A 20381-nucleotide genomic window follows, 5' to 3' on the forward strand; every position below is an offset into this window, starting at 1 on the left:
TTGGAGGAGCTTGAAAATGGGTTTCTTGGCTGGGGGCCAGCAGGGATTTCAGTGGTGATTTGTGTCCGTTTCAGCAGACACTCAAAGCCGTGCTCCTCCGCCGCCCTCAGAGCAGGCACAGCTAATTCATGGCTCCCCTGGGAGCAGCAGAGGCACCGGGCCCTGTCCTAGGCCTGGCAATGCCTCGGCTCCAAATGAACTGAAGCCTACAACTCACCCATTTTACAGCCCCTTTCCACGTCACCCACCCCATCACCTGCCTGGCTCACAACAACAGGCAGCCTGCACTGAGATCACTGCCTGTGGCTCCGCAGAGCTGAAAGCCAACAGGACCAGGCTTTTCCTGGCACTGGGAGAGGATGGAGTGCTCGCCTGGGACACTGTTGTCCCCAGCAGTGTTCCAGCCCTCCTAGCACAGTCTGTGGGTCCGGAGCCTTGCTGCTCTGGGGCACCCTGCAGAGTAGCTGGGGCTTGCCCTCTGTGGATGCCTCTCACACACCTACATGTGCTTTCTGAAGGGCCGATACCATTTCCATAAAATCTGGGTTCTCCAGCTAATCCTTCTTCTGAACTGTAATTTCCCCTGAGGCTGCTGTCAGTTTGATGTGGATTTCTTTGGGTTTTTTAAATAGAATTATGGGGTCAGCACTAGTTACAAACTTCTGCATGTGGACAGATCTATTTTAGATAGAGGAGAGGATTAAAGGGAAAAAAGCAGATTTAATTAAGTTGCTAATATTTAAAGAAAATTGATGAACTCGGGCTTTATGAGTTGGAGCAAACAGAGTGCGCCTTTATTACGGGCTAGTTTTTATTTGATTTTCTTTCTTTTCTAGCCCCGGAGTCATTTTTTATTTGTGTATCTCTGTTTTCTGTTTAATTGCTTTTAATAAGGAATGTGCACCTCTGTTCATATTTAATTTTTATTTAATTATTAGTATGTAATTAATGGCTTTGTAACAATTCTGGTTGTAGTCTTTTAGGACAAGGAAACTATTTTCCTGTTTAACAAATGGGACAGATCAGCCTTTTATCCGCCCTCTGGATGTCCCAGTTCTGCAGACACTGCTGTCCTTGCTTGGGGGCTGAGCTGCAGGCAGGGCAGAGTGGTCCCTCTTGGGGGGTGGCTCTTGGGGCCCAGTGTGTGCCAGGGCTGTGTGACTTCAGTCTCCTGCCATGCCCAGGGAATGGTGGGATCCCTGAGGCTGCGTGGGAGCGCGGTGCTCCCCAAGCCTGCCTGCTGTAACAGGGAGGAGAGAACATCCCTGGGATGTGGTCCGCATCCATGGCATCTCCCCTCGGGCTTCCGTAGTCTGCGATCCAGCCCTCCCCCATTAGTTGTTGTTTAGCCAAGCAGCACAGATTTAGCTCTTTTAATCTTCCCCTGTAAATCAATCTCTGCAGCCCCTTGAGCCCAGGCTCCATTTTTCTTCCTAGCATTCTGGTTTGCAGGGATGCTGGTGTCTGCTCCGAGCAGTCAGAAATGAGCAAATATGTGAAGAGGATGTGCTGAGAGCTCAATGTGGTGCTGGATGCTTTATCTCTGGCCTAATTATTAATCATGAGCCTGGTGTTCAGCAGAAAAATGCAGGTTTCTGTTACCTGTGCTGTACCTGGTGCTCCTTCTTCGTTCTGAAAAGCTCACGGAGTAGCAGTGAGAACTGGGGAGAGGATGATAAAGTGAAGAGGGTGGGCAGCAAGCTCTCCACCAGCCAGTGGGGAGGGTTGGGACTGGATGGCCAGGCTGGGATGACCATCCCCACAGACCAGGGCAGGGTGCTTCAGGGGGCCAGGGCAGGATGACCACCCCATAGGCACATACCAAGAGGTGCTGCCCCAGCAGATTTGCAGCCAAAGCCATCACTGTGGTCCCAGACTCTGCTGGCCTCACAGCCCTATTTGTGAGCTGAGTGAAGATCTCCTTCCAGGCAAGCCTTGAGAGATGTGTCACCATGGGCAGTAATTTGTGAATGTTGTGCAAAATGCATTGAATTGTCTAACGTGTGGGTCCTTCACTCATGAAATAAATATATAAACTGTATCTAACAAGACAAATATAATGAAGGCATCGTAAAAAAAGAGGCAGCTCTGGTATAAATTCTTGCTGGTAGAGCTGTATGTCTGAAAGGTGGTTTATAGAACTGCAGTTTGGAAGATTGAATGGCCCATAAACATTTTCATATTTCATTAGCCGATTAATGGACGGCTTTTTTCTTTTTTTGGAGGGGGGACATGACTTTGCTGATTCTAAGCAGAAATTGTAGGAAACAAATGAAAGCAGCTGATGAAACCTTTCCGGGGGCCTGTCCCGTTATGGATTGTCCCAATTAATGCCCATGCTGCTCTCTGTCAAGATGCATTCTGCCTGTCCAGTTACTGTTAATAGATTTCTCATAAGTGGCTGGATTGTAAAAACCTCGTAACTCAGTTTAATGCCACCAATAAAATTATCTCTGGACGTCTGGCCTGGATTCCAGTCAGGTCTTGGTCCATGGGGAGCTGCTGTTTATCCTTTCTTTTCCTAATTCCAAACATTGTCTTAATTAAAAAATGAAGCAGCAGAGATTGCCTGCAAAGGCATCTTCCTCAGGGTCTGTTTGCACTCCTGAACATGAGCCGATTTGTCACATTCTCTTGCAGATTTTGTCCAGATGGGGCTCTGGGCATGATGATGGGATGTCGTGACCCCCTGTTACCCTGCCATGTAAACCCAGCACAGGGGTGCAGCGAGTGTGTGGGCTCTTCAGCAGGGAGACTTGTCAGCACCAGCTGCCCAGATCATGGAGGGTGGCTGTGGCTGGGGCAAAGCGGGTGGATGAGGATGGACTTTGGGCAGTTGGTTGTGTAGAGGAGGATGGATGCTGATGTTGAGGTACCTGTGCAGCTTGGGAGAGGTGATCCCACACTGCCGGAGTCCTGTGTCCTTGCCCATAGGGAAGCCTCTTTTTTTGGAGTGCAGTTGAGTTGTCTTTTCCATCATCTCCTAACCCCTTATTGATGTGGTTTGTCTCTTGGTTTGTAGTGGGGGTGAGCACTGGCAGAATCTGTGATCTGCAGAGCCCTAAAGGCAGGCCTGAAGTCCCAGTTTATTGGGCCTTCCTTTGTGCACAGGAGTTGTCTGGTGATGCTCTCGTTCTCCAGTCCAACAGGAGCAGAGGGGCATCGCACAGGGACCACGGGCATCTTGTGCAGGTGGCTAGGGTTGGGTACAAGCACGGCCCCAGCCTGCTCCCACCCTTTCCCTCTTTCCCTGGCAGATCCACTCAGACTCGGATGAGGGAGACGGCTCCATCAAGTACACGATCTCCGGGGAGGGCGCAGGGACCATCTTCCTCATCGATGAGATCACAGGTGACATCCATGCCACCGAGCGCCTGGACCGGGAGCAGAAAACCTTCTACACGCTGCGGGCGCAGGCCCGGGACCGGCAGACGGACCAGCTGCTGGAGCCCGAGTCAGAGTTCATCATCAAGGTGCAGGACATCAACGACAGCGAGCCGCGCTTCCTGGAGGGGCCCTACATCGGCAGCGTGGCGGAGCTGTCCCCCGTCGGTAGGTCTGCTGAGGGGAGGATGTGGGCTGGGAAACCTGTGCCTCTCTCCTGTCAAGCCTTGAGCCTGCTGTACCCCACAAAAACTACTTGCAAATCCCAGGGATTCCAGAGCTAGGGAACCAAAAGGGAAAAATAAATAAGGTGGCTTAAGAAAAGCAAGTGGATAAATCCTCTGAGCTGATTGCCAGCCTTTGGCTGAGTGCTCAGTCTCAGCCCTAAGCCGTGCTTTGGGGACGGGGTCGTGGTGGTGCCAGCTGCCCGCTGTGCATTGACTCTGGCTTTGTACAGCCCACTCCCTCCTCAATGCTGGGGGGTTGGACTAAGCCCTCACAAGCCAAGGGGCTCACATCTGCCTGTGGTTCAGATTGGTCTGAGTGGTGCTTCTCCCCCAGCTCAGGCCATCCTCTGTGCACTGCTTTGCTGCTCTTCTGAGCCCCAGGGCTGCCTGGGCATCATCCCTTTGTGTCCCCATGCAGCACTGCCACGCCCTTCTCTGTTCTTCTCTGAGGGGCCAGGCATTGTTGGATGGGATTGGGGAATTCATGTCCCTGTGACCGAAGTGGCTTCCCTGTGTTAAGCCTTAGCTGCCCATCCCCTTGGCACCAGACCCCTTCTAAGTGTGTTGGTGATCAACCTCACTGAAGCTCTGGGGGCCAGGCTGGGATGATGAGCAGGACAGTTGGCTTTGTGCTCACCCAAGCATCAGGAGGGGTGCAGGGAGGTGATGTGTGAGCTGCCCTCACTCCTGTTACTGGGTTCCCATGCTGCTGAGCACAGCTGGAGTGTGAGAGTGGCTGGTGCTGCATTGCCCAGAGCCACACCATTCCCTGTCCACACTGTTCTCTGTCCATGCCATTCCCTGGGCTCTCTGCTACCTCTGTAGCAGGCTGTGTGTGTCAGCATGTGCTGCAAGCAGGAACTGTAAATCACTGTTCCCAGAGGCTACATCCAGGTAGAAGACAGCTTGTGAAAGGCTGACGTCGAAGATCAGGCAGGACCCCAACACTGTCAGCAGGGGATGAGTCAGCACAGGGGACAGTAACAGTGCTGGGACTGCAGAGAGCCCCTGGGGCAGGGGGAGCAGCCGAGCTGCACCAGGGGCTTGACAGGCCAAGTCAGGTGAAGCACCAGGTCCTGCTGTGCTGCTGCAGGAAGGTCTGGCTGCAGAGGCATCCTGGCAGCAGAGCGCAGGAGATGGTGCTCGGGTCTGCTCTGCCTCAGGACAGAGCTCCAGCTCTCCATGGTTGATGTGCAGCATATTGCAAGGCTGGTGCGTGGCCTCTAGCAGGTACAGATGTACAGGAATTGCCTGCACCAGAGGAGCTGCTGCTGCTTGGATTCTGTTGATGTATGGAGAAAAAATTGTCCTGAGGCATCCCAAGCTCTCCTTTCGCTTCTAGTTACCTGCGCAAATCCTTCCCTCAGTCAGAGAGTGACCCCTTGAACTATAGCTGTATGCTCCTGGAGAAATGAAAGACAGCATGTGGGCACCAAAGCAAGAGGCATCCTGTTCCCAAAGGGAAGAAAGAAATTAAATTAATCTAATTTGCTTGAACAACATTTTAAAAAGCAAGGAATTCTCAACTCTGAGTATTAGACAAGGATCCCAGTTCTTTGAAAATCACTAACAATTATGGAGCTGCCTGATCAGACTGATGTGAACAAGACATATCAAAGGAGACAGTTTCTATGCGAAATTGGAGATCAGAGGGAGAAAGAAACACGGTTTCACAACATGAAAGAAGGCGATTCCTGCAAATTAAAATACTCGGAAGTTAAAAGTAAAGAGAAGTACTGTGAACGGCGTGGGCTGCATTTCCCAGCTGTGTGCTTAGAGAGGGGAGCTGGAGCCAAGAGCCTGTTCTGCTTTCCAGGCTACCTGCCTGCTGCAGCCTCAAGCCTTCTGCAGCCTGGCCATCCTGGGGAGTGTATGGGCTCCTCCAGAGGAGCCTCACCCTGGAGATGGCCCAGGGAGGGCATCACACATCATCTTCCCATGGTGCTGCTGCCTGGGCCCCAGCAGTGTGAGTGAAGAGCAGGAGGGACCCACATGCTGCTGCAAGTCCCCAGCTCCCTCCTGCTTCCCCTTCAGCTTACCAGTGCTTTGCCCAGGAACAGGCAGCACAAAAGACAAGATGGACATATCCTGTGAAAGCGTAAACTGGCAAGGAGCTTTCTGCTCAACCCTCTGAGGTTCAGCAGCTGGGAGATAGATGGGGCTGGTCATGGACCTGGTGTAAGAAGTTCAGCTCCAGATGCTGTAGGAACAGCTGAGGGTGCAGGACATGGGAAGCTGCTGGACCAGGGAGGTGAAATTCAAGATATTCTCGTGGGAAATGCCCCACCAGGCCCTTTTTGTGTGGGAGTGTGCTCCTTTTGTGGCATCAAGGCTGGGTGCAGCTGTGATCATTTTGTGGCTTTGTTGTGGTTGGTATTGATAGTGACATTTGCTGCCTCTGAGCTGGACAGAGCATCTCCCCTAGACCTGTGGGGTATTTTCATGAGAGTGAATGGGGAGTGTGCCTTGCTGCCTTCCTGAGCGTGGCTGGAGGTGATCCCAGCTTGGTGTTGGCCAAGCAGGGGTACAAAGGTTGGCTATTAGTGTATCAGCATCAAAGCCTGGGGACCTGCTGGTGATCCTGCGTGCTCTCAGCACCATTTGGATTCAGCTGTGCTCTGCTGGGGAAGGGGCTGGGGTGGGGCCATTCCAAGGGCAGGGCTGCTCTCCAGCTTGGAGCTGTAGGGAGCTGCTCATTCCCTGTCTCTGCTGCTCTGAAGCCTTTGCTCTGCATCCCAGCCTGAAAAGTTAAGGGTGACACCTTCTTCCTCCCCCCCAGACCTCACTGGGGTTTGTGCTTGGGTGGTTTTTGTCCTCACTCAAGGCAGCTCTCAGCTGCACTCCCCATTCCCTGCCAAAAGCAGAGTCCCAGCTCCCAGAGGTGGGTGCCTTCCTGGGGCGTGAAGAGGAATAAACCAAATACAGTCAGATCCGCTCTGTGACAGCAGGAGCAGATCAAAGGACATTATTTGCATAATGAAGGAGTACTAATTGGGAGGGAAAGTCATTTGATTTCCTAGTGTCTAAGAAGGAATAACAAATGAGAGAACTGCACAAACTCTCAGAGTAACTGGGAGTGCTTTGCAACACAGCTGCCCCTTGCTCTGTGCTGGGGCCAGGGCAGTGTGTTTGGGTAGACATCGTACGTGCTGCCTGAGACTGTGAGACTGGGGGTGGACTAAAGGCCTCTTTGTTCCAGGACCTTGCCTTGGCAGTGGTCAGAGTGCATTCTTAGGAAAGAGGAACAGCACACACAGGACATGTGATGCTCCTCTTAATATTCTCCCAGCCATCATCTGTTTCCAGCTTGGAAATTTCTTTGGCTGTGGGTGGTTTCTGGGGGTTTAGTCAGCTTTAGTATCTGTCTTCCATGAACTCATCCAGACTCACTGTAAACGTCTGCAAAGGGAAAGGGGTTGCTGTTGTTATCTGATGGATCAAAAGTGGCAGATGCAGGATGGTCAGGAGGATAAGGCTGGAGTGTGGGATTTGTAAAAGGCAGAGGTGGTGCCTGGAGCTAACCCCAGCCTATGATCCAGGCTGGGGAAGTCATTGTTTTCTACACAGGGATATCCTGCACTTAGAAGAAGCACATCAAAAATGGAAGGTGACCCAACAACTTTATCTGGCCTCCCTTGGCACAGCAGAACCAGCTGCAAAACCAGCAACTGGCTTTTATTTAGAAAACTGATCTGGCCTGGGGCATCAGGAGCAGTAGTGCAGCTGCTGTGGGATGCTTGCTGCATTTGAGTGCAGAAGGGGCAGTTGGACCTGGGCCTGGCACGGAGGGCAGCTGGGGCTGTAGAGGGGTAGAGAGGTCCCTTCTCAGCCCCCTGAGGGGGGGGCAGGGCTGGAGGCCATGCTCTGGAGTCACCCAGGTTGAGGAAAACGGGCTCCTGGGGCTGCTTGGGAGCATTTTCACTGACTGCTGTGCACCCCAAGGAGCAGTCTGTCTGCAGGATGGGGCCTGAGCTGCAAACCCTGTTCACAGCTCCACTGCTGTCCTGTCACCTCAGGGAGAGGCTGCTGGCCAAGAGCTTGAAAGCTGATCAGTGCTGGCACCTGAGGCTCAGCCTCTGTGGGTACCCCAGTGTGGATCTCTCCAAAACATCAGAGTTGAGCAGAATCCAGTACCAGAGGGAGAGACCTGCAGCTGCAGAACAATGTAGGATGGGACCCAGCCAGCTACCTTGGAACTGCAGGAGCTTCACCTTGTTACGGGAGATGCTAAAATTAGCTGTATTTTGGGCTCCTTTCCTGAGCTCCCTGGGGTCTGCTTAACAGCTGTCTGCTGCACTCATGCGTGAGCCCAAATCCAGCACACTGTGCCTCCTGTAAGCCAGCTCTGTTGGTTGCACAGGGTGGGTGTTGCAGCCCATAGCTCACTTGTGGGGTCTTTGGGGAGTAGGCAGGGCCTGGAGTGAGGAGCATGCCAGGAAAGGCATATGCTTTCATCAGAACATACTCCTCCCCTGATGCATTTCACTCTCATTTCTCTGTGTAGCACCATGTCCAGATTAGAGGCGATTTGGCTGTACAGGCAGAAACTTGGGGTCAAGCCCTGACTCCAGCACAAAGCTGGCTGAATGCAGAAGTGATTATTGTGAAGAGAAATTTTTTAATCTCCATGCTGGAAGCAGAGAAAAACACTTTGTTTACCATGCAGCCAGAACACTTGCAGGCAATCTGATTTCCCCCCCTGCCCTTGCTAGAAAGTGCTTAAGTCACTTGTGTGTATCTGGAAGCTGCTGGGACTGCAAGTGGCTGGGAGCTGGGGCTTGCCCTGTCTGTTTGTCCTTAGTAAGATGAGTCCTTCCCTATCTGCACTGTGCTCTAGGTCATTGGACAGGCTCCAAACACTGCCCTGCCCAAGAGACCACCTCATCCAGGCTGCATTTGGCAGCCCCGCAGGGAACCTGGGCCTCTTCATGGAATGATTTGGTTTGTTCCCCATGGCACCATGTTTACCTGCTTCATGCCAGTGGGTGGGGTGCCTTGTGCAGTGGCTTTCTCTGCCCAGACACCCCAAAAGAAGTTCCACAGTAGCACATTTGAGCAATTGCACCCCTGGCAGGTTATCACCCTTGGGCTGGTCCTGCAGGGTGTGAGGGCTCTGCAGTGAATCTCCTCTGGGCCTGGCTTTCTACCAAATCAGGATGTTCACAAGATTGCAAGAAACTCACTTCTGCTCCAGTAATTTTTAAGCTGCTCTAGTTCATTTTTTTTCCCCTGATGTCCTCCCTGAGTGTGTCTGGGGTGCATCAGCCACTGCAGGTGTTTGGGGCCAGACAAAAGCTGTGAATTGCATTGTTTATAAAATCCCACCTGCCTCCTGCCCCATGGCACTCAGGCCCCTGGGATGCAAGTGCTGCACGCTGGCATCAGGCCAGAGCACGTGGCTTTGTGTGACACAGCACTCCTTGCAGGGTTCTGATGTTTTGCAGGACTGAAGTGCTGAAGTGCTGTCCTGGAGCTGGCCAGATCCACACAGAAAGGGCTCTCAGCATGGCCAGAAAGTGTCCCTGGTCTCTGCCTGAGCTGAAGGTGGCAACTGAGCCCCAGAGCTGGTCTGGAGAGCATCTAGAGGCTCCTGGTTTCATCTCGGAAGGGTGACTGCTGCCATGAGGAGGGACAGTCAAATTTAGCAAGTGTTGTTTTTTCCTGCTGCTCATTTGCCTCTTTGCCTGCCCAGAGCCTGGCTGTACTTCTGTCCCTGGGGAAGTGACAGGTCCCAGCCACTTGCTTGTGGATTCAGTGCAGGGCCTCTCTGCTTGAGGATGTGTTTGGAGTTTGCCTGTCAACACATCTTTTAGCTAAACGTGTTTGGAGTGAGTGGCATAGCAAGTGGTCTGGAGCTATCAGCCATCTTCCTGCAGGGTTGCTGCGACTGGCCCCAGAGGCTCTGGGTCCTGTGGGAAGGCAGTCACGGATGCCAGGACACACCTGCACTGCTATTCCATAGGTGCCCTGCAGAGCCCCATCCATCCCATCCAGGGCACTGGGCTGAGCTGCTGTGCCCTGGGGACACTCAGCATGGCAGGGTGGCTGGGCCGGCTGGGCTCTGCACTCGTGGGATAAGACCCTGCAGAGACACAGCTCCTGCATCCCGCAGCTCCTGGGGCATCGTGGGCACCTCTCGGTGTGGGCAGCCCCTCCCTGCCCTGCTGACCCTGGCTCACAGCGGAGAAGGGATGCTGCTGGCAGAGCTGAGGGCTGGCTGCTGTCCCTGGCAGATCTCCAGGATGGCTCAGGGTGTGGAATGGGGGCAGCCCAGGCAGGGCCCATGGGGCCAGAGGATGGCTGGCAGCCAGAGTCAGCTAGGCTGGAGGAAGGATTGCTCTGGAAGTGAGGGTCTTGTTCCCCCTTTCTTCTGGGGGGGAGCAGGGTTCGTTTGATCTGCTGTGCCAGATCACACCTTTGCAGAGGGAGAATAAGAGATGCCTACTGACCTGTTCATTTTTATGTAAAATTGTTGGTTTCCTCTGATCTGCGGAGTGAGCTGGTCGGGGGAGGAACCAAGGTCTTATCTCATTTTACATGTCTAATTATCTCTCTGGATACAGGCTCAGGCTTCTTGGTTATGGGAGGCGGGTGATAGAGTACATGATGGATGTTTAGATTTTATTTAGTGTATCTTTTATGGCTAAGGCATGTGCCAGAAAACTAAATAAAAGCTGTACATGCTGTACTTGCTGTGGGCAGTGCTGTGCTTGGAGAGCAGGGACTAATATTGGAGCAGGGTGGGAGCCAGGGAAAACTTGTCTCTGCAGAAAGGAGGAGACCAGGTTAAGCTGAAACTGAACACCATTGCTCTTTACATGGAAAGAGAGTGGGAGGGGAGGGGTGGAAAAGGGATAAGTGGAGATTAGGGGAGGATGCTGGAAAGCTGAACTGATAGATTCCTGATACCCTTTAGGTGACCTTGAGCAGGCTGCAGTGCACCTTTGCGGGCGACAGGTCAAGGCACAAAGTGGGCTCAGTGTTCCCTACCTGGCTGATGTTGCTCTTCTGTTAATGAGATGCTGTGAGAGCAGGTGGGGAAGGGCACCTCTGGCATTGCTGGCTGCAGCCCAAGGGCAGTGTGCCCCATCCTCTGCCTCTGAGTGAAGGTGTCTTGCTGCAATGCTCCTCGTGCTTCTTGGTTTCCCTTGCCCTAGAGCAGAAAGCTCTGGTCCCAAACATGGGGCTCACCCCTGGGACATGGAGCTGGATCTGCTGCCCTGTTGCTCCAGTTCTTGGGAGAGTCCAGCAGCTGTGGGCCAGGAGCCTTCTGTGGGCTTGGGTACCTGTGGGTGAGTTTTGAATCTCCTCACCCTAGGCAGGAACCAAGTGGTTCTGGGAGCATGGGATGTTTGTGCAAAGTCAGCAGGCTCTGCCTGTGCTGCAGGTGCAGGAGTGGGTGCTGCTGTGGACACCGGGCTCTCGGTTGGTTGCTGCCAGGCTGTGCAGAGGGAGCCCTCTCTTGTTCTCAGGGGCAGGTACTGCTTTGTGTGATTCTCAAACTTTGGCACCTCCAGCATCCCTAGCTGGCTTCTCTACTGCAGCTGGGAGAGGGATGCTTGGAGATCCTGGTGTCATTTCTCTTCTCTGGTCCCTTTTTTTGCTCTCTGAGCAGAAGCTTCCCAAGGGAACATGCCAAGCTGTCCAAGGGAATGTGCAGTGCTGGTGTGGGGGTGATCTGCCTTGGCTCTTACCTGCTTGAAGGAGTTGTGTGATGCCAGGGAGAGGAGGAGGAAATGCAGCAATAGTATTTCTTAAACAGTTGTTTGCGAGGCAGAGAGCCAGTGTTGCCGTGGTGTAAAATCTGGACTTGCCTGGCAGGGATGCACCATAACTTCACTGGAGACAGCAAAGCATAAATAAGTTGACTCAAACTAGCTTGTTGCTGAAGACCGATGAGGGGGATTCTCCTGTTATCAGCAGAGCTGCAGCTCTGAGAAAGCTGCCAGGGAGAATGAAAAGCAACCATGGTAACTGCTCGCTTCCCTCAGTGAACACCCTTTCCAGGAGATCAGAGTGAACTGGACTGGGGGCAGTGTGTGCATCCCAGCTGCTCACAGCAGCACTGCTGTCTGTGCTGCCTCATCTTGTGCCTGAGACCGGGCAGGTCTGGTGCAGGAGCTCCCTGGCTTGCCTGCAGGCTCTGGGCTTGTGGTCTCCTGGCAAGGGAGGAGGAAGGCACCAGGAACTGAAGCTTCTCATCCCCCTCTGGATTGGTTTCAGCTCCATATCTGCCTGGTGTGACATAGGAACAGAGGCTGCTTCTGACTGACTGGTGCCAGGGCTTGACCTCTGGGCAGGGATGCACTGAGTCTGGTGCTAGAAATGAAACAGGGTAACCTGTCCTCACAATGCTTTGGTCACACTACCTCCTTTCTCAAGGTGTCTAGAGGTAGGGTTAGGCTTCCCTTCCTTCCTGCCTTCTGTTGTCTCTCTAGATCTCAGCCCCCTTGCTCCTGCCCCCACCCTCATGTCCTGGGTCCCGCTTTTGTTAAATTGAACATGATGTCAAATTAAAGCCATCACAGGGACAGTTGGAGTGAAGTGCCCAGTTTAATGAGGCAGCCTTGAAAATCAATAACTTAATTGCAGACATTTGATGGACTTTTATCCAATTTATAGTCCTCCTGCCCTGCTACGTGTAGAGCATGAGGACCTGGTGCTATGTCTGGCTCTGGGCAAGTGAAAGCCTTTCCTCTCCTGTGGCTGTTGTCCCTGTGCAGGTCTGTGGGCTCCAGTGGTGCTGCAGCGTGGGTCAGGCCCTAGCTGGGTGGTCTCTCTGTGGTCTCGAGGTGACCATGTCACTCTGTGCTGACAGGAGGGGCAGGTGTGAGTATGATATCCCCAGCTCCTTCCTAGATGGTCCAGTAGAAGGCTACTGGGAGAAAAGCTCCCAGCTGTTCACACCAGTGATCTCCTGGAGAGCAGACCCTGCCCCAGGATGGCCCAGCATCCTGTCCCTTCTGTCCCTCCTGCCACTCTGCAGCATGCCAGAGGCATTTGCAGCAGTGTCTGGAGTCCTGACTTTCAGGTGTTTGGTGGGGAGGTGATGCTGCATTTGCACCTAGCTGTTCTTTTTTCCCTCATCATTTGCAAGCAGTCAGTGTTTGGCTCTGCTCTGAGATCTGTGTTGCTCTTCTCAACTCCTCCCTGACTTTCTGTTTTCCTTCTTGTCCCTGCTGCAGGCACCTCTGTGATGCAGGTGATGGCCTCTGATGCTGACGACCCCACCTATGGGAGCAGTGCCCGGGTAGTCTACAGTGTGCTGGAGGGGGAGCAGCACTTCACTGTGGACAGTAAAACAGGTGAGCAGCACCCAGCTGGGCTGGGGCAGGAGACCCGACAGTGGCCGTGTGTCCTGGGCATGGCTGTGACCCAGCAGCTCTGTGCCTCCCTGCTGGCCACTGATGCTGCATTCTCATGGCAGGGGTGTTGGAGAGGAAGCTCAGCAGCCCTGCTCAGGCTGCTGCCCAGCTCCATGCCCTGCCTGCAGCGGGCAGGATCTGCAGCTGCCAGCCCAGAGTGCCTGGTCTGCACCTGCACTTGCCAGAGCTCCTCTCTGCCTGGAGCAGGGATGCCCCCACAGGCGCATAAAACTTCAGTGTAGAAGGTTTAAATACTACCAAAGGGGCCTTACCAAAGGCTGCATCATTATCACCAGGGCTTTGATTAAAGGTAGCACTTTAAATTAAGGATAGGTTTATAAATGTTCTATTAATATTTAATGAAAGAACAGTAGAAGCTGCTCCATTCCTTAATAACTTATAATAGGGCCTGTTGTAAAATGCCTCTGTAATAAATCCCTGGCAGATGATGCTCTGACATACTGGTTAGAGGAGACCATAACCAGGAGATGTTGGGGCATATATTCTCCTTGCCTCCCAGGAGTTTGACTCTCATTACCCTTAATGGGAGCCTCACAAGCTTGCTAAGGAGGAAGACACTCAAATGCTAATAAGAGATATTTAAGGCACAAAGCATGCAGTAAAGTGCCCATAGTTTAATGAAAATTTGTCAAAGGACAAGCAGGCTGAGGGGCTGCAGCTTGTGTTGGAAAACTGGACAGCAAAGTCCTCCCCACCCTATTGCTGAACCACAGTGGCATGGACTGATATCAACCCCTGGGCTGAAGTACCAGTCTCTGTCAGGCTGATCTGTGTCTGTGCTGATAGATATTTTCTGAGGCTGTTTTTATGTAAGTCAGAGTGAAATTTGTTTGGAGATTCTGGTGTAAGGAGAGTGTAAAGAAGGTCTGTGTGCCTGAGCCTCTGCATCTGCAAGAAGCCCTGCACCTCCTCACAACGCTCTGGTGCACATGGGGAAGCTGGTCCCAGCCCCGGCTCTGCCATCAGCCTGGCTGCTGCTGGAGGAAGGCTCAGATCTCGGAGTTTGGGAGCTCCTACACACACCTGACATCAGCACTGTGGCATGTGGTGGAAAATGCCTTTGGCTGGACAGAGGCTGATGCAGTGGGGAGAGGGCAGCAAGCAGCTGGTTGGGGCTGTACCCACCCCTTGGTCTGGAGCTGTTGCACCTGGGCTCTCTTCTCTCCCAGATTTGCTTTGTTTTATATTGTGTGTGTAGGAACAATAGGCTAAACACTGAAAATTCAGGTGCACGTGAGATTCTGTTAATCTGAGACAGCTTTGTGTGAGTGGAAGTCTGGCTGCTAGAATGGAGAGGGACCACTGGGAGCAAATTGCACAAGCCAGGACGTGCAGAGGCTCAGCTTCCTGCCACATTAATGCTCTGTATTAAGGCATAAACTAAAATGTGCCCTGTGGGACTGTGGTGAGAATTAATGTCACTTTGGGAATCCAAGCTTCTTGATTCCTTGACTTTTTGTGTCTTAATTCTCAAGCTGGCTGTTCTGTACACTGGGGGGTTGATCTACTGTTTTACTTGCTTGTGTTTCATAAAGGCAAAACTGCTGACAGTCTGCAGAAGACTCCGGCCCCTCTTGAGCGTGTCTGTTTCCAGGATATCTGGCTGCTAACACAGGTGTTGGGGCTGACTCTGGCAGTGTCTGAATTGCAAATGGCAGTGTGGCAGCACAGCAGGGCTGCAGCTCTGCCCATCAGCCGCTCAGGTTGTGGCTGCAGCCTGTGCTGTGGCCTCGTGCCCCTCTTGTCAGTGCTGGCCCATGTGGATGCAGCAGTGCTGTGGGGGCACTCAGTGTCATCATATCCATCCAAGCACACCCCAGCCTGCTCCCACTCTTATTCTGTTAGAATAAGTCTTTATGCTGCACAGGGGAATCCAGGTCTGATTGCCCGGGGTGGCCCAGCTTCTGCCCTGAGCATAAGATTTAATTATCCATAGCAGCAGTGTAGCTCTCAGAGCCACCATTGTTATTAATGGCCATAAAAAGAACCATAAAAACCTGGCATGTTACATTTCTTATAATATATGGTAATGAAGAACAATTTGATTTCCCTTTTTTGTTTTGACCTCCTTCTCTGCCATTCCTTGCAGGTCCATGCATGCATGTGCTGCCTTGCACACCACCTCAGCCCCTGACTCCTTCCAGCACAGGTTCTTTCTTCCCTCCCTGTCTTGTGTTCTTTTCACACCCTCCTACATAGCACAGGTGTGGCATGTACAAAAGTGGTTTCCATGCTTGAGTACAGAACATGGACCATGTGTAGCTGACTTTGTCTCCTGCTCTTGGATGTTACCAGCTGTAGTGTTCAGCTGGGATTTTGTTTTCAATGGACCTTTCACAGGCAGACCCAAACCGTCTGGATGCTGTGCTATGCCAAGTCCTGCCACTCAGTAAGTCCTGAATGCCTGTAGTGTCTCGGGTCTTTTTGGAGGAAGACAAGCATCTAAATGGCTCCACTGCAATAGTGGGAGCAGCAGTATGGCATTTATGCTGCAGGAAGATTCCAGAATTGAATGATGCTGAAGAGAAAGCACAGCTGATGCACATGGGCTTTTCTTTCTGTCATACACACCAGCCACTCTCATGCTTTGAGATTAGGTGGAAAGTCCTCCTGGTGTGCTCTGGTATTGGAGCAGTCCAGTAGAAAAGGGAGAAAATCTGAAATTCCAGGGAAGGGAAAAAAAGTTCAGCTCTCAGTCTCTCTCTGGAGAAAAAGAAGCTGAACAACTGGCCAAAAGCTGACCCAGGAGCAGCAAGCCGGTTGCTTCCTCACTCCCCTGCCGCAGCTGGGAAAAAAAAGTCACTATCTCTGTGTGACCTTGAACAAGCTGCAAACTGCTTTGAAAAAGTGTTGCTCAGTTTTTCCTTCTCCCTCTCAGGCTCAGTTTAGAGGCATAGAAAGCCACAAGAATTAATTTCTGGGCGTAGGGCAGCGATATGGGATACACATCATAAAGTCACCCCAAGACAGTTTCACAGACTGAAACTTGTGTTGTGTACCCCAAATCAGGTTCAAGAACTTCACCTGTGCATGCTGAAGGTCTAGGCTGGCTTTTTTGGTGTGAATGGGGAGCTTTGTATGCACAAGCTTTGGAGGCAAGGTTTTCTTGCCAGCTATAAGAATAACCCCGTGGCTTGTTGCAGGAGCCTGCAGGCATTAAGCTTGTTCTGCTTTGTGCTGCCTTCCTCACTCAGAAGGGGTGCAGCCAATCCTTGCTCCTTGCAGCAGGTGAGCTGCAGTGCCTGTGCTGTGGCTGCCCTGGTCTGCTGAGGAGGCTGTGCTCTCACAGCGACCAGCACACAGCTCTGCCCTGCTGCTTCTTCTGCTGTGGTGGGTGTTGGCTCTGGGTGAGAGCACTAATCTGACAGCAGAGCCCCCCTCACCACTGCTGGGCCATGAGCCCAGCTCTGCCCAGAGTGACACAGGGTGGGAGGTTTAGTGACAGCTCCTGTTCCAGCTCCAGGAATCTCATCCTCACCAAGATCTTTCAAGATGATACTTTTCAGATACAGAGACAGGCACCTGAGTGTGGGCACTCTGAGTGCATCTACGTGAGAGGAGAAATCTGTGCATTTAAATCCCAGGGCTGTGTTTTCATGATGCTTTATATCACTCTGCATTCTTTGTACCACTGCAGATTATTCGCCTTTATAGGGGCAAATCTCTCTTTTGGCAGCCAGCTGTGCCTGCCTGCTCATGTCTGTTCCCATGTCCTTTGCAGTGCTCTTTCTTATCCCTGGGCAGCGTGGCTGGAGACTCACTGCTCCCTGTGATCCCTTGCACACAGCCTTCCTTGGGAGGGAACCTGAAAATGCCCAACACCCCACAACCTGGTGCCCCTGTTTCCAGCAGTCTTGTTCATCCCTTTGCAGGGATATTGAGTGCTACAGAGCAACCACAGCATGTAACACTGCAGGTTTCGTGATGCTTGGTGTTTTCCTTAAAAGCCAGCTTGTCAGTTTGGGGGAGTGCAAGGGAACCTGACTTTTTACCGTAAAGAAGAGGTTGTTCTTCAAATCTGTCACTCTGCTGAATGCAGGAAAAAGGCAGAAGGACTCAGAGGGTATTTGAAATGCAGTCTGGTATTTATGATGACTTAAACCAGCTCCTGAGTTTTAGAGCCTGTGTCCTGATTCAAAGACCGAGCTGGTAAGGGCTTAGAGGTTTTTTATGCCAGGGAGAAAAAGAATGGAGATACTGGCCTGCTGGGATGAAGCTGATGGTTATTTGTGTTCAGTCCTTAGTTGTTTCATCCCTACCTTCCAGCCTTGCTGTGTTTGGAGATAGACCACAGCCCTGGTCCTGGGGCAGTGAAGCTGGACTGAGAGAGGAGCTGTGTCTGGGAGCCTGCTGCACGCTGAGCTGGGCTGATGAGCTGTTGATCTGTGTGATGTGGTGGTGGGGGGCAGAACACATTTCTCTGCTGCTCTTGCCAGTTTGTTAAAAATGCTCCTTGGTGCCTGGAAACACACATGTATCAGTATGTGTGTGGTCCTGTGTGCCCAGAGGGTTGTGCAGGTCTGTGCCCCATCCCTGTCCTTTATCCACCAGAGCTGTGCACAGGCACAAGGCAGTCTGAGTGTGAGGCACAGGAGTCTTCAGAGAAGCCACGTTTACTTAAGGGGATTCCTCTTATTAGCGAGGTTGAACATTAACAGCTCTTTTTTCAGACTGATGCAGGAACTTCAGCTGATTTGGGACCAAGTTGTATGTTTGGTCATCTTGAGGAAATTAGAGTGTATCTACTAATGTGCCAAGGGGATTAATGTTAAATGATGAGGGACTTAGCTGCTAAAAAGAAGGGGTAAAGGAAGGGTGAGTGTGCTGTCTCTGCACTGGCATGGGCAAGGCTGATTCCAGCCTGGAGCAAGCCCTTGTTAGGTGCTCCATGAACCCCCTAACCCTTGTGCCTCATACCTCACTCAGACCACCTTTAGCTTCTGCCTCCCAAATTGCGCTGAGCTGAAGGACAGGATGGGGGGATGGAGGGTGACTGAAGTGCTGGGTCTTGGGGCTAAGACTTCTTCTTGCAAGGGCTGACCTCTTCCAGGATGTGTGCTTCCAGCAGCACTCGTGTCTTGGCAGATGTATTGGTATTTCTATGTCCCTGCAGGCAGGTGAGGGCACAGGTGAGGAATCTGCAGTCTGTTTGGCAGGTGCCTTGCCACTCCTGGCCTGAGGCAGAGATGGGTTTGATCTAACTGACCAGGCTGTTGGCAGGAATTAATCTGTTTCATCCAGCTAAATAGGAGAGGGATAGAGAAGACAGATCCAGACTCTTCTCAGGCTTGCACAGTAAAAAGATCCAAATGGCAGGAAGACAAGCCTTGTCACCATGATGATGGCATTTCCATCCCTGGAGATACTAAAAATTTGATTGTTTATGGCCCAGGGTAATCTCATCTGCCTTTGAAGACTGCCTGGTTTGAGCTGTAGATGGACCAGGAACCTCCTTAGGATAGCTCCCTGTTTGTTACTCCATGACTTTCTGCCTTACTGCTCCTTCTGCCCTCAGCTGGAAGGTGCCTTGTCCAAACAGTCTCTGAGGATGTGGACATCTGACCTAGAAGTACCTGAGAGCAGAGCAAAGCCCATAATGATGGGATTCCTGGAAGGCAGTTACCTGCTGAGTGCTTCGTCCTGCTTTGTTTTTATCGCCCAAAAAGAGTCTGCCGTTGGAGCAGATTCAGTGGCATTTATGTGATGCTGTAAGTGTCCCCTTGCCTGGTAATTATACTGATTAATCTGGATCATGCTGGAAAGCCACATGTGCCTTGTACCAGAGGGTATGCCACCATGTGTCCACATTATTCAGCTATAACAGATACTGACAAGAATGGGAGAGACAAGTCTGAGCTCGAGGTTGTTCTTACTTTGTTAGCAGTGTCTGGGAAAGACAAAATTTGTCAGTTTTTCCATCTGGAAAGAAGGTGAATCTTGGGAGATGGTAGCAATAACTTTTCTGTGCTCTGTGTACAGCCCTGAGGAAGGTCTGTCACCATCCCTTGCAGCTTCTTTGCAGAGTCCCAGGGGGTCAGGTTTTGGGAGCAGAGACTATCTTGGCTCTGGAAGATGGGACCATGCAGGTTTGCTGCTGGTGGGTGTTTAAGGCAGTGCCCATAGTGCCATATGTGCACATAGCTTGTGTGGAGACCTTGATTTGCCATGGCTACTAGCAAATGGTGAGCAGTACCTCAGCCTAGAAGAAAAAACCAGCCTGACTCTTGGGCTGGTGGCCTGGTGTGGCCCATGCAATTTGGGAATAGTGTCCCAGTGACAATCCTGCTGGGGCTCCTGGAGGTCTGGGGCACAGGGCAGTTTGTCTGCAGCAGATCCCCAGTTTTCCAGGATGGACTAGACCCACAACACCATGAGAGGGAGTTTCTGATCAGTCTCCACCCCAGCCACAGGCAGAGATTTTGTCTGCCTTGTGCTGCTGGAAGAACAGGGGCTGGTTGGGGACATTTGCCCTATTCTGTATGTGCCAAATGGCCTGGACTTGCTCCCCGTTGGGACGAGTGACCTTGGAGGTGTTCTGGGAAGTGCCTGAGCACTTTCCTCCCATCTTGCATGGCATATTATGAACTATATCATTACGAGCAGCTCAGTTAAGTCATTACAGCCTTGGTGAATGCATGAGCTTTTTCCCTCTCATCCCAATTCATCACTATTGTGCTGACATGAATCATTTTCATTATAAAATGCTTCAGACCCCGTTAATTAACAGAATTGCTTAAATTTCAGTGAGATAGTGCTTGCCTAGAAATAACGGTTTTGTATTCACAGTGGAGTGGCAGGAGAGGCCTGTCAGCACGAGCAGCTGGGGCTGGTCCCTGAGCCCTGGGTGTTTGTGCAGGGCTGGTCCGGCTGCCCAGGTGGGAGGGTGCCATCCTGGCTGGGATGGGTGCCCAGAGGCATGTTCTTGCCTCCCTTTCCTGTGTCCCCTCTGCCTCTCTGCGTGAAGTGGAGTGGGACTCCTCGCCAAATGGCTTCCTCTGAGCAGAGCCAGGATGAATGAGGGGGTCAGAGCAGACCCTGGGCCCCATCACAGAATGAACACCTGCTCCCTTATCCATGGGGCTGAAGGCAGGGGAGTCCGGGTAATTACAGAACTTGAAGTGACAGAGGAACAAGGGGAAACTGGGTGATAACGGTGCCTATCCACGAGATCTGGAGAATGGCGATGATCTGAAATGGTGGCTATGTCTTTATAATAAATCCTGGCAATGCTAATCATTGGAATAATTGCTAGTTTCAGAAAGGAAGGAGTGATAAATGTCTCCTGAACGGTGTTGCCAGCTCCTGATGCACCTGTAATGTCATGCAAAGGGCGAGGGGTAGGAATTTAATCCTCCCAGCTCGGTGGCATTTCTGACTGCCTCTG

At 52.0% G+C, this 20381-nt stretch overlaps 1 protein-coding gene across 1 annotated transcript in view; it reads left to right on the top strand.

Annotated features, from left to right (window-relative positions):
• Nucleotides 1–20381, top strand: part of CDH22 (cadherin 22) — a 76715-nt gene that overhangs the window by 25507 nt on the left and 30827 nt on the right. Inside the window, exons 3-4 of the mRNA XM_048321763.1 lie at nucleotides 3258–3552; nucleotides 12797–12916. Of these exons, the coding sequence (XP_048177720.1) occupies nucleotides 3258–3552; nucleotides 12797–12916 (415 nt within the window). The remainder of the gene's footprint in view (nucleotides 1–3257; nucleotides 3553–12796; nucleotides 12917–20381) is intronic.

The sequence above is a fragment of the Corvus hawaiiensis genome, chromosome 17 (genome assembly GCF_020740725.1).
Source record: "Corvus hawaiiensis isolate bCorHaw1 chromosome 17, bCorHaw1.pri.cur, whole genome shotgun sequence".
NCBI classification, from domain to species: Eukaryota; Metazoa; Chordata; class Aves; order Passeriformes; family Corvidae; genus Corvus; species Corvus hawaiiensis.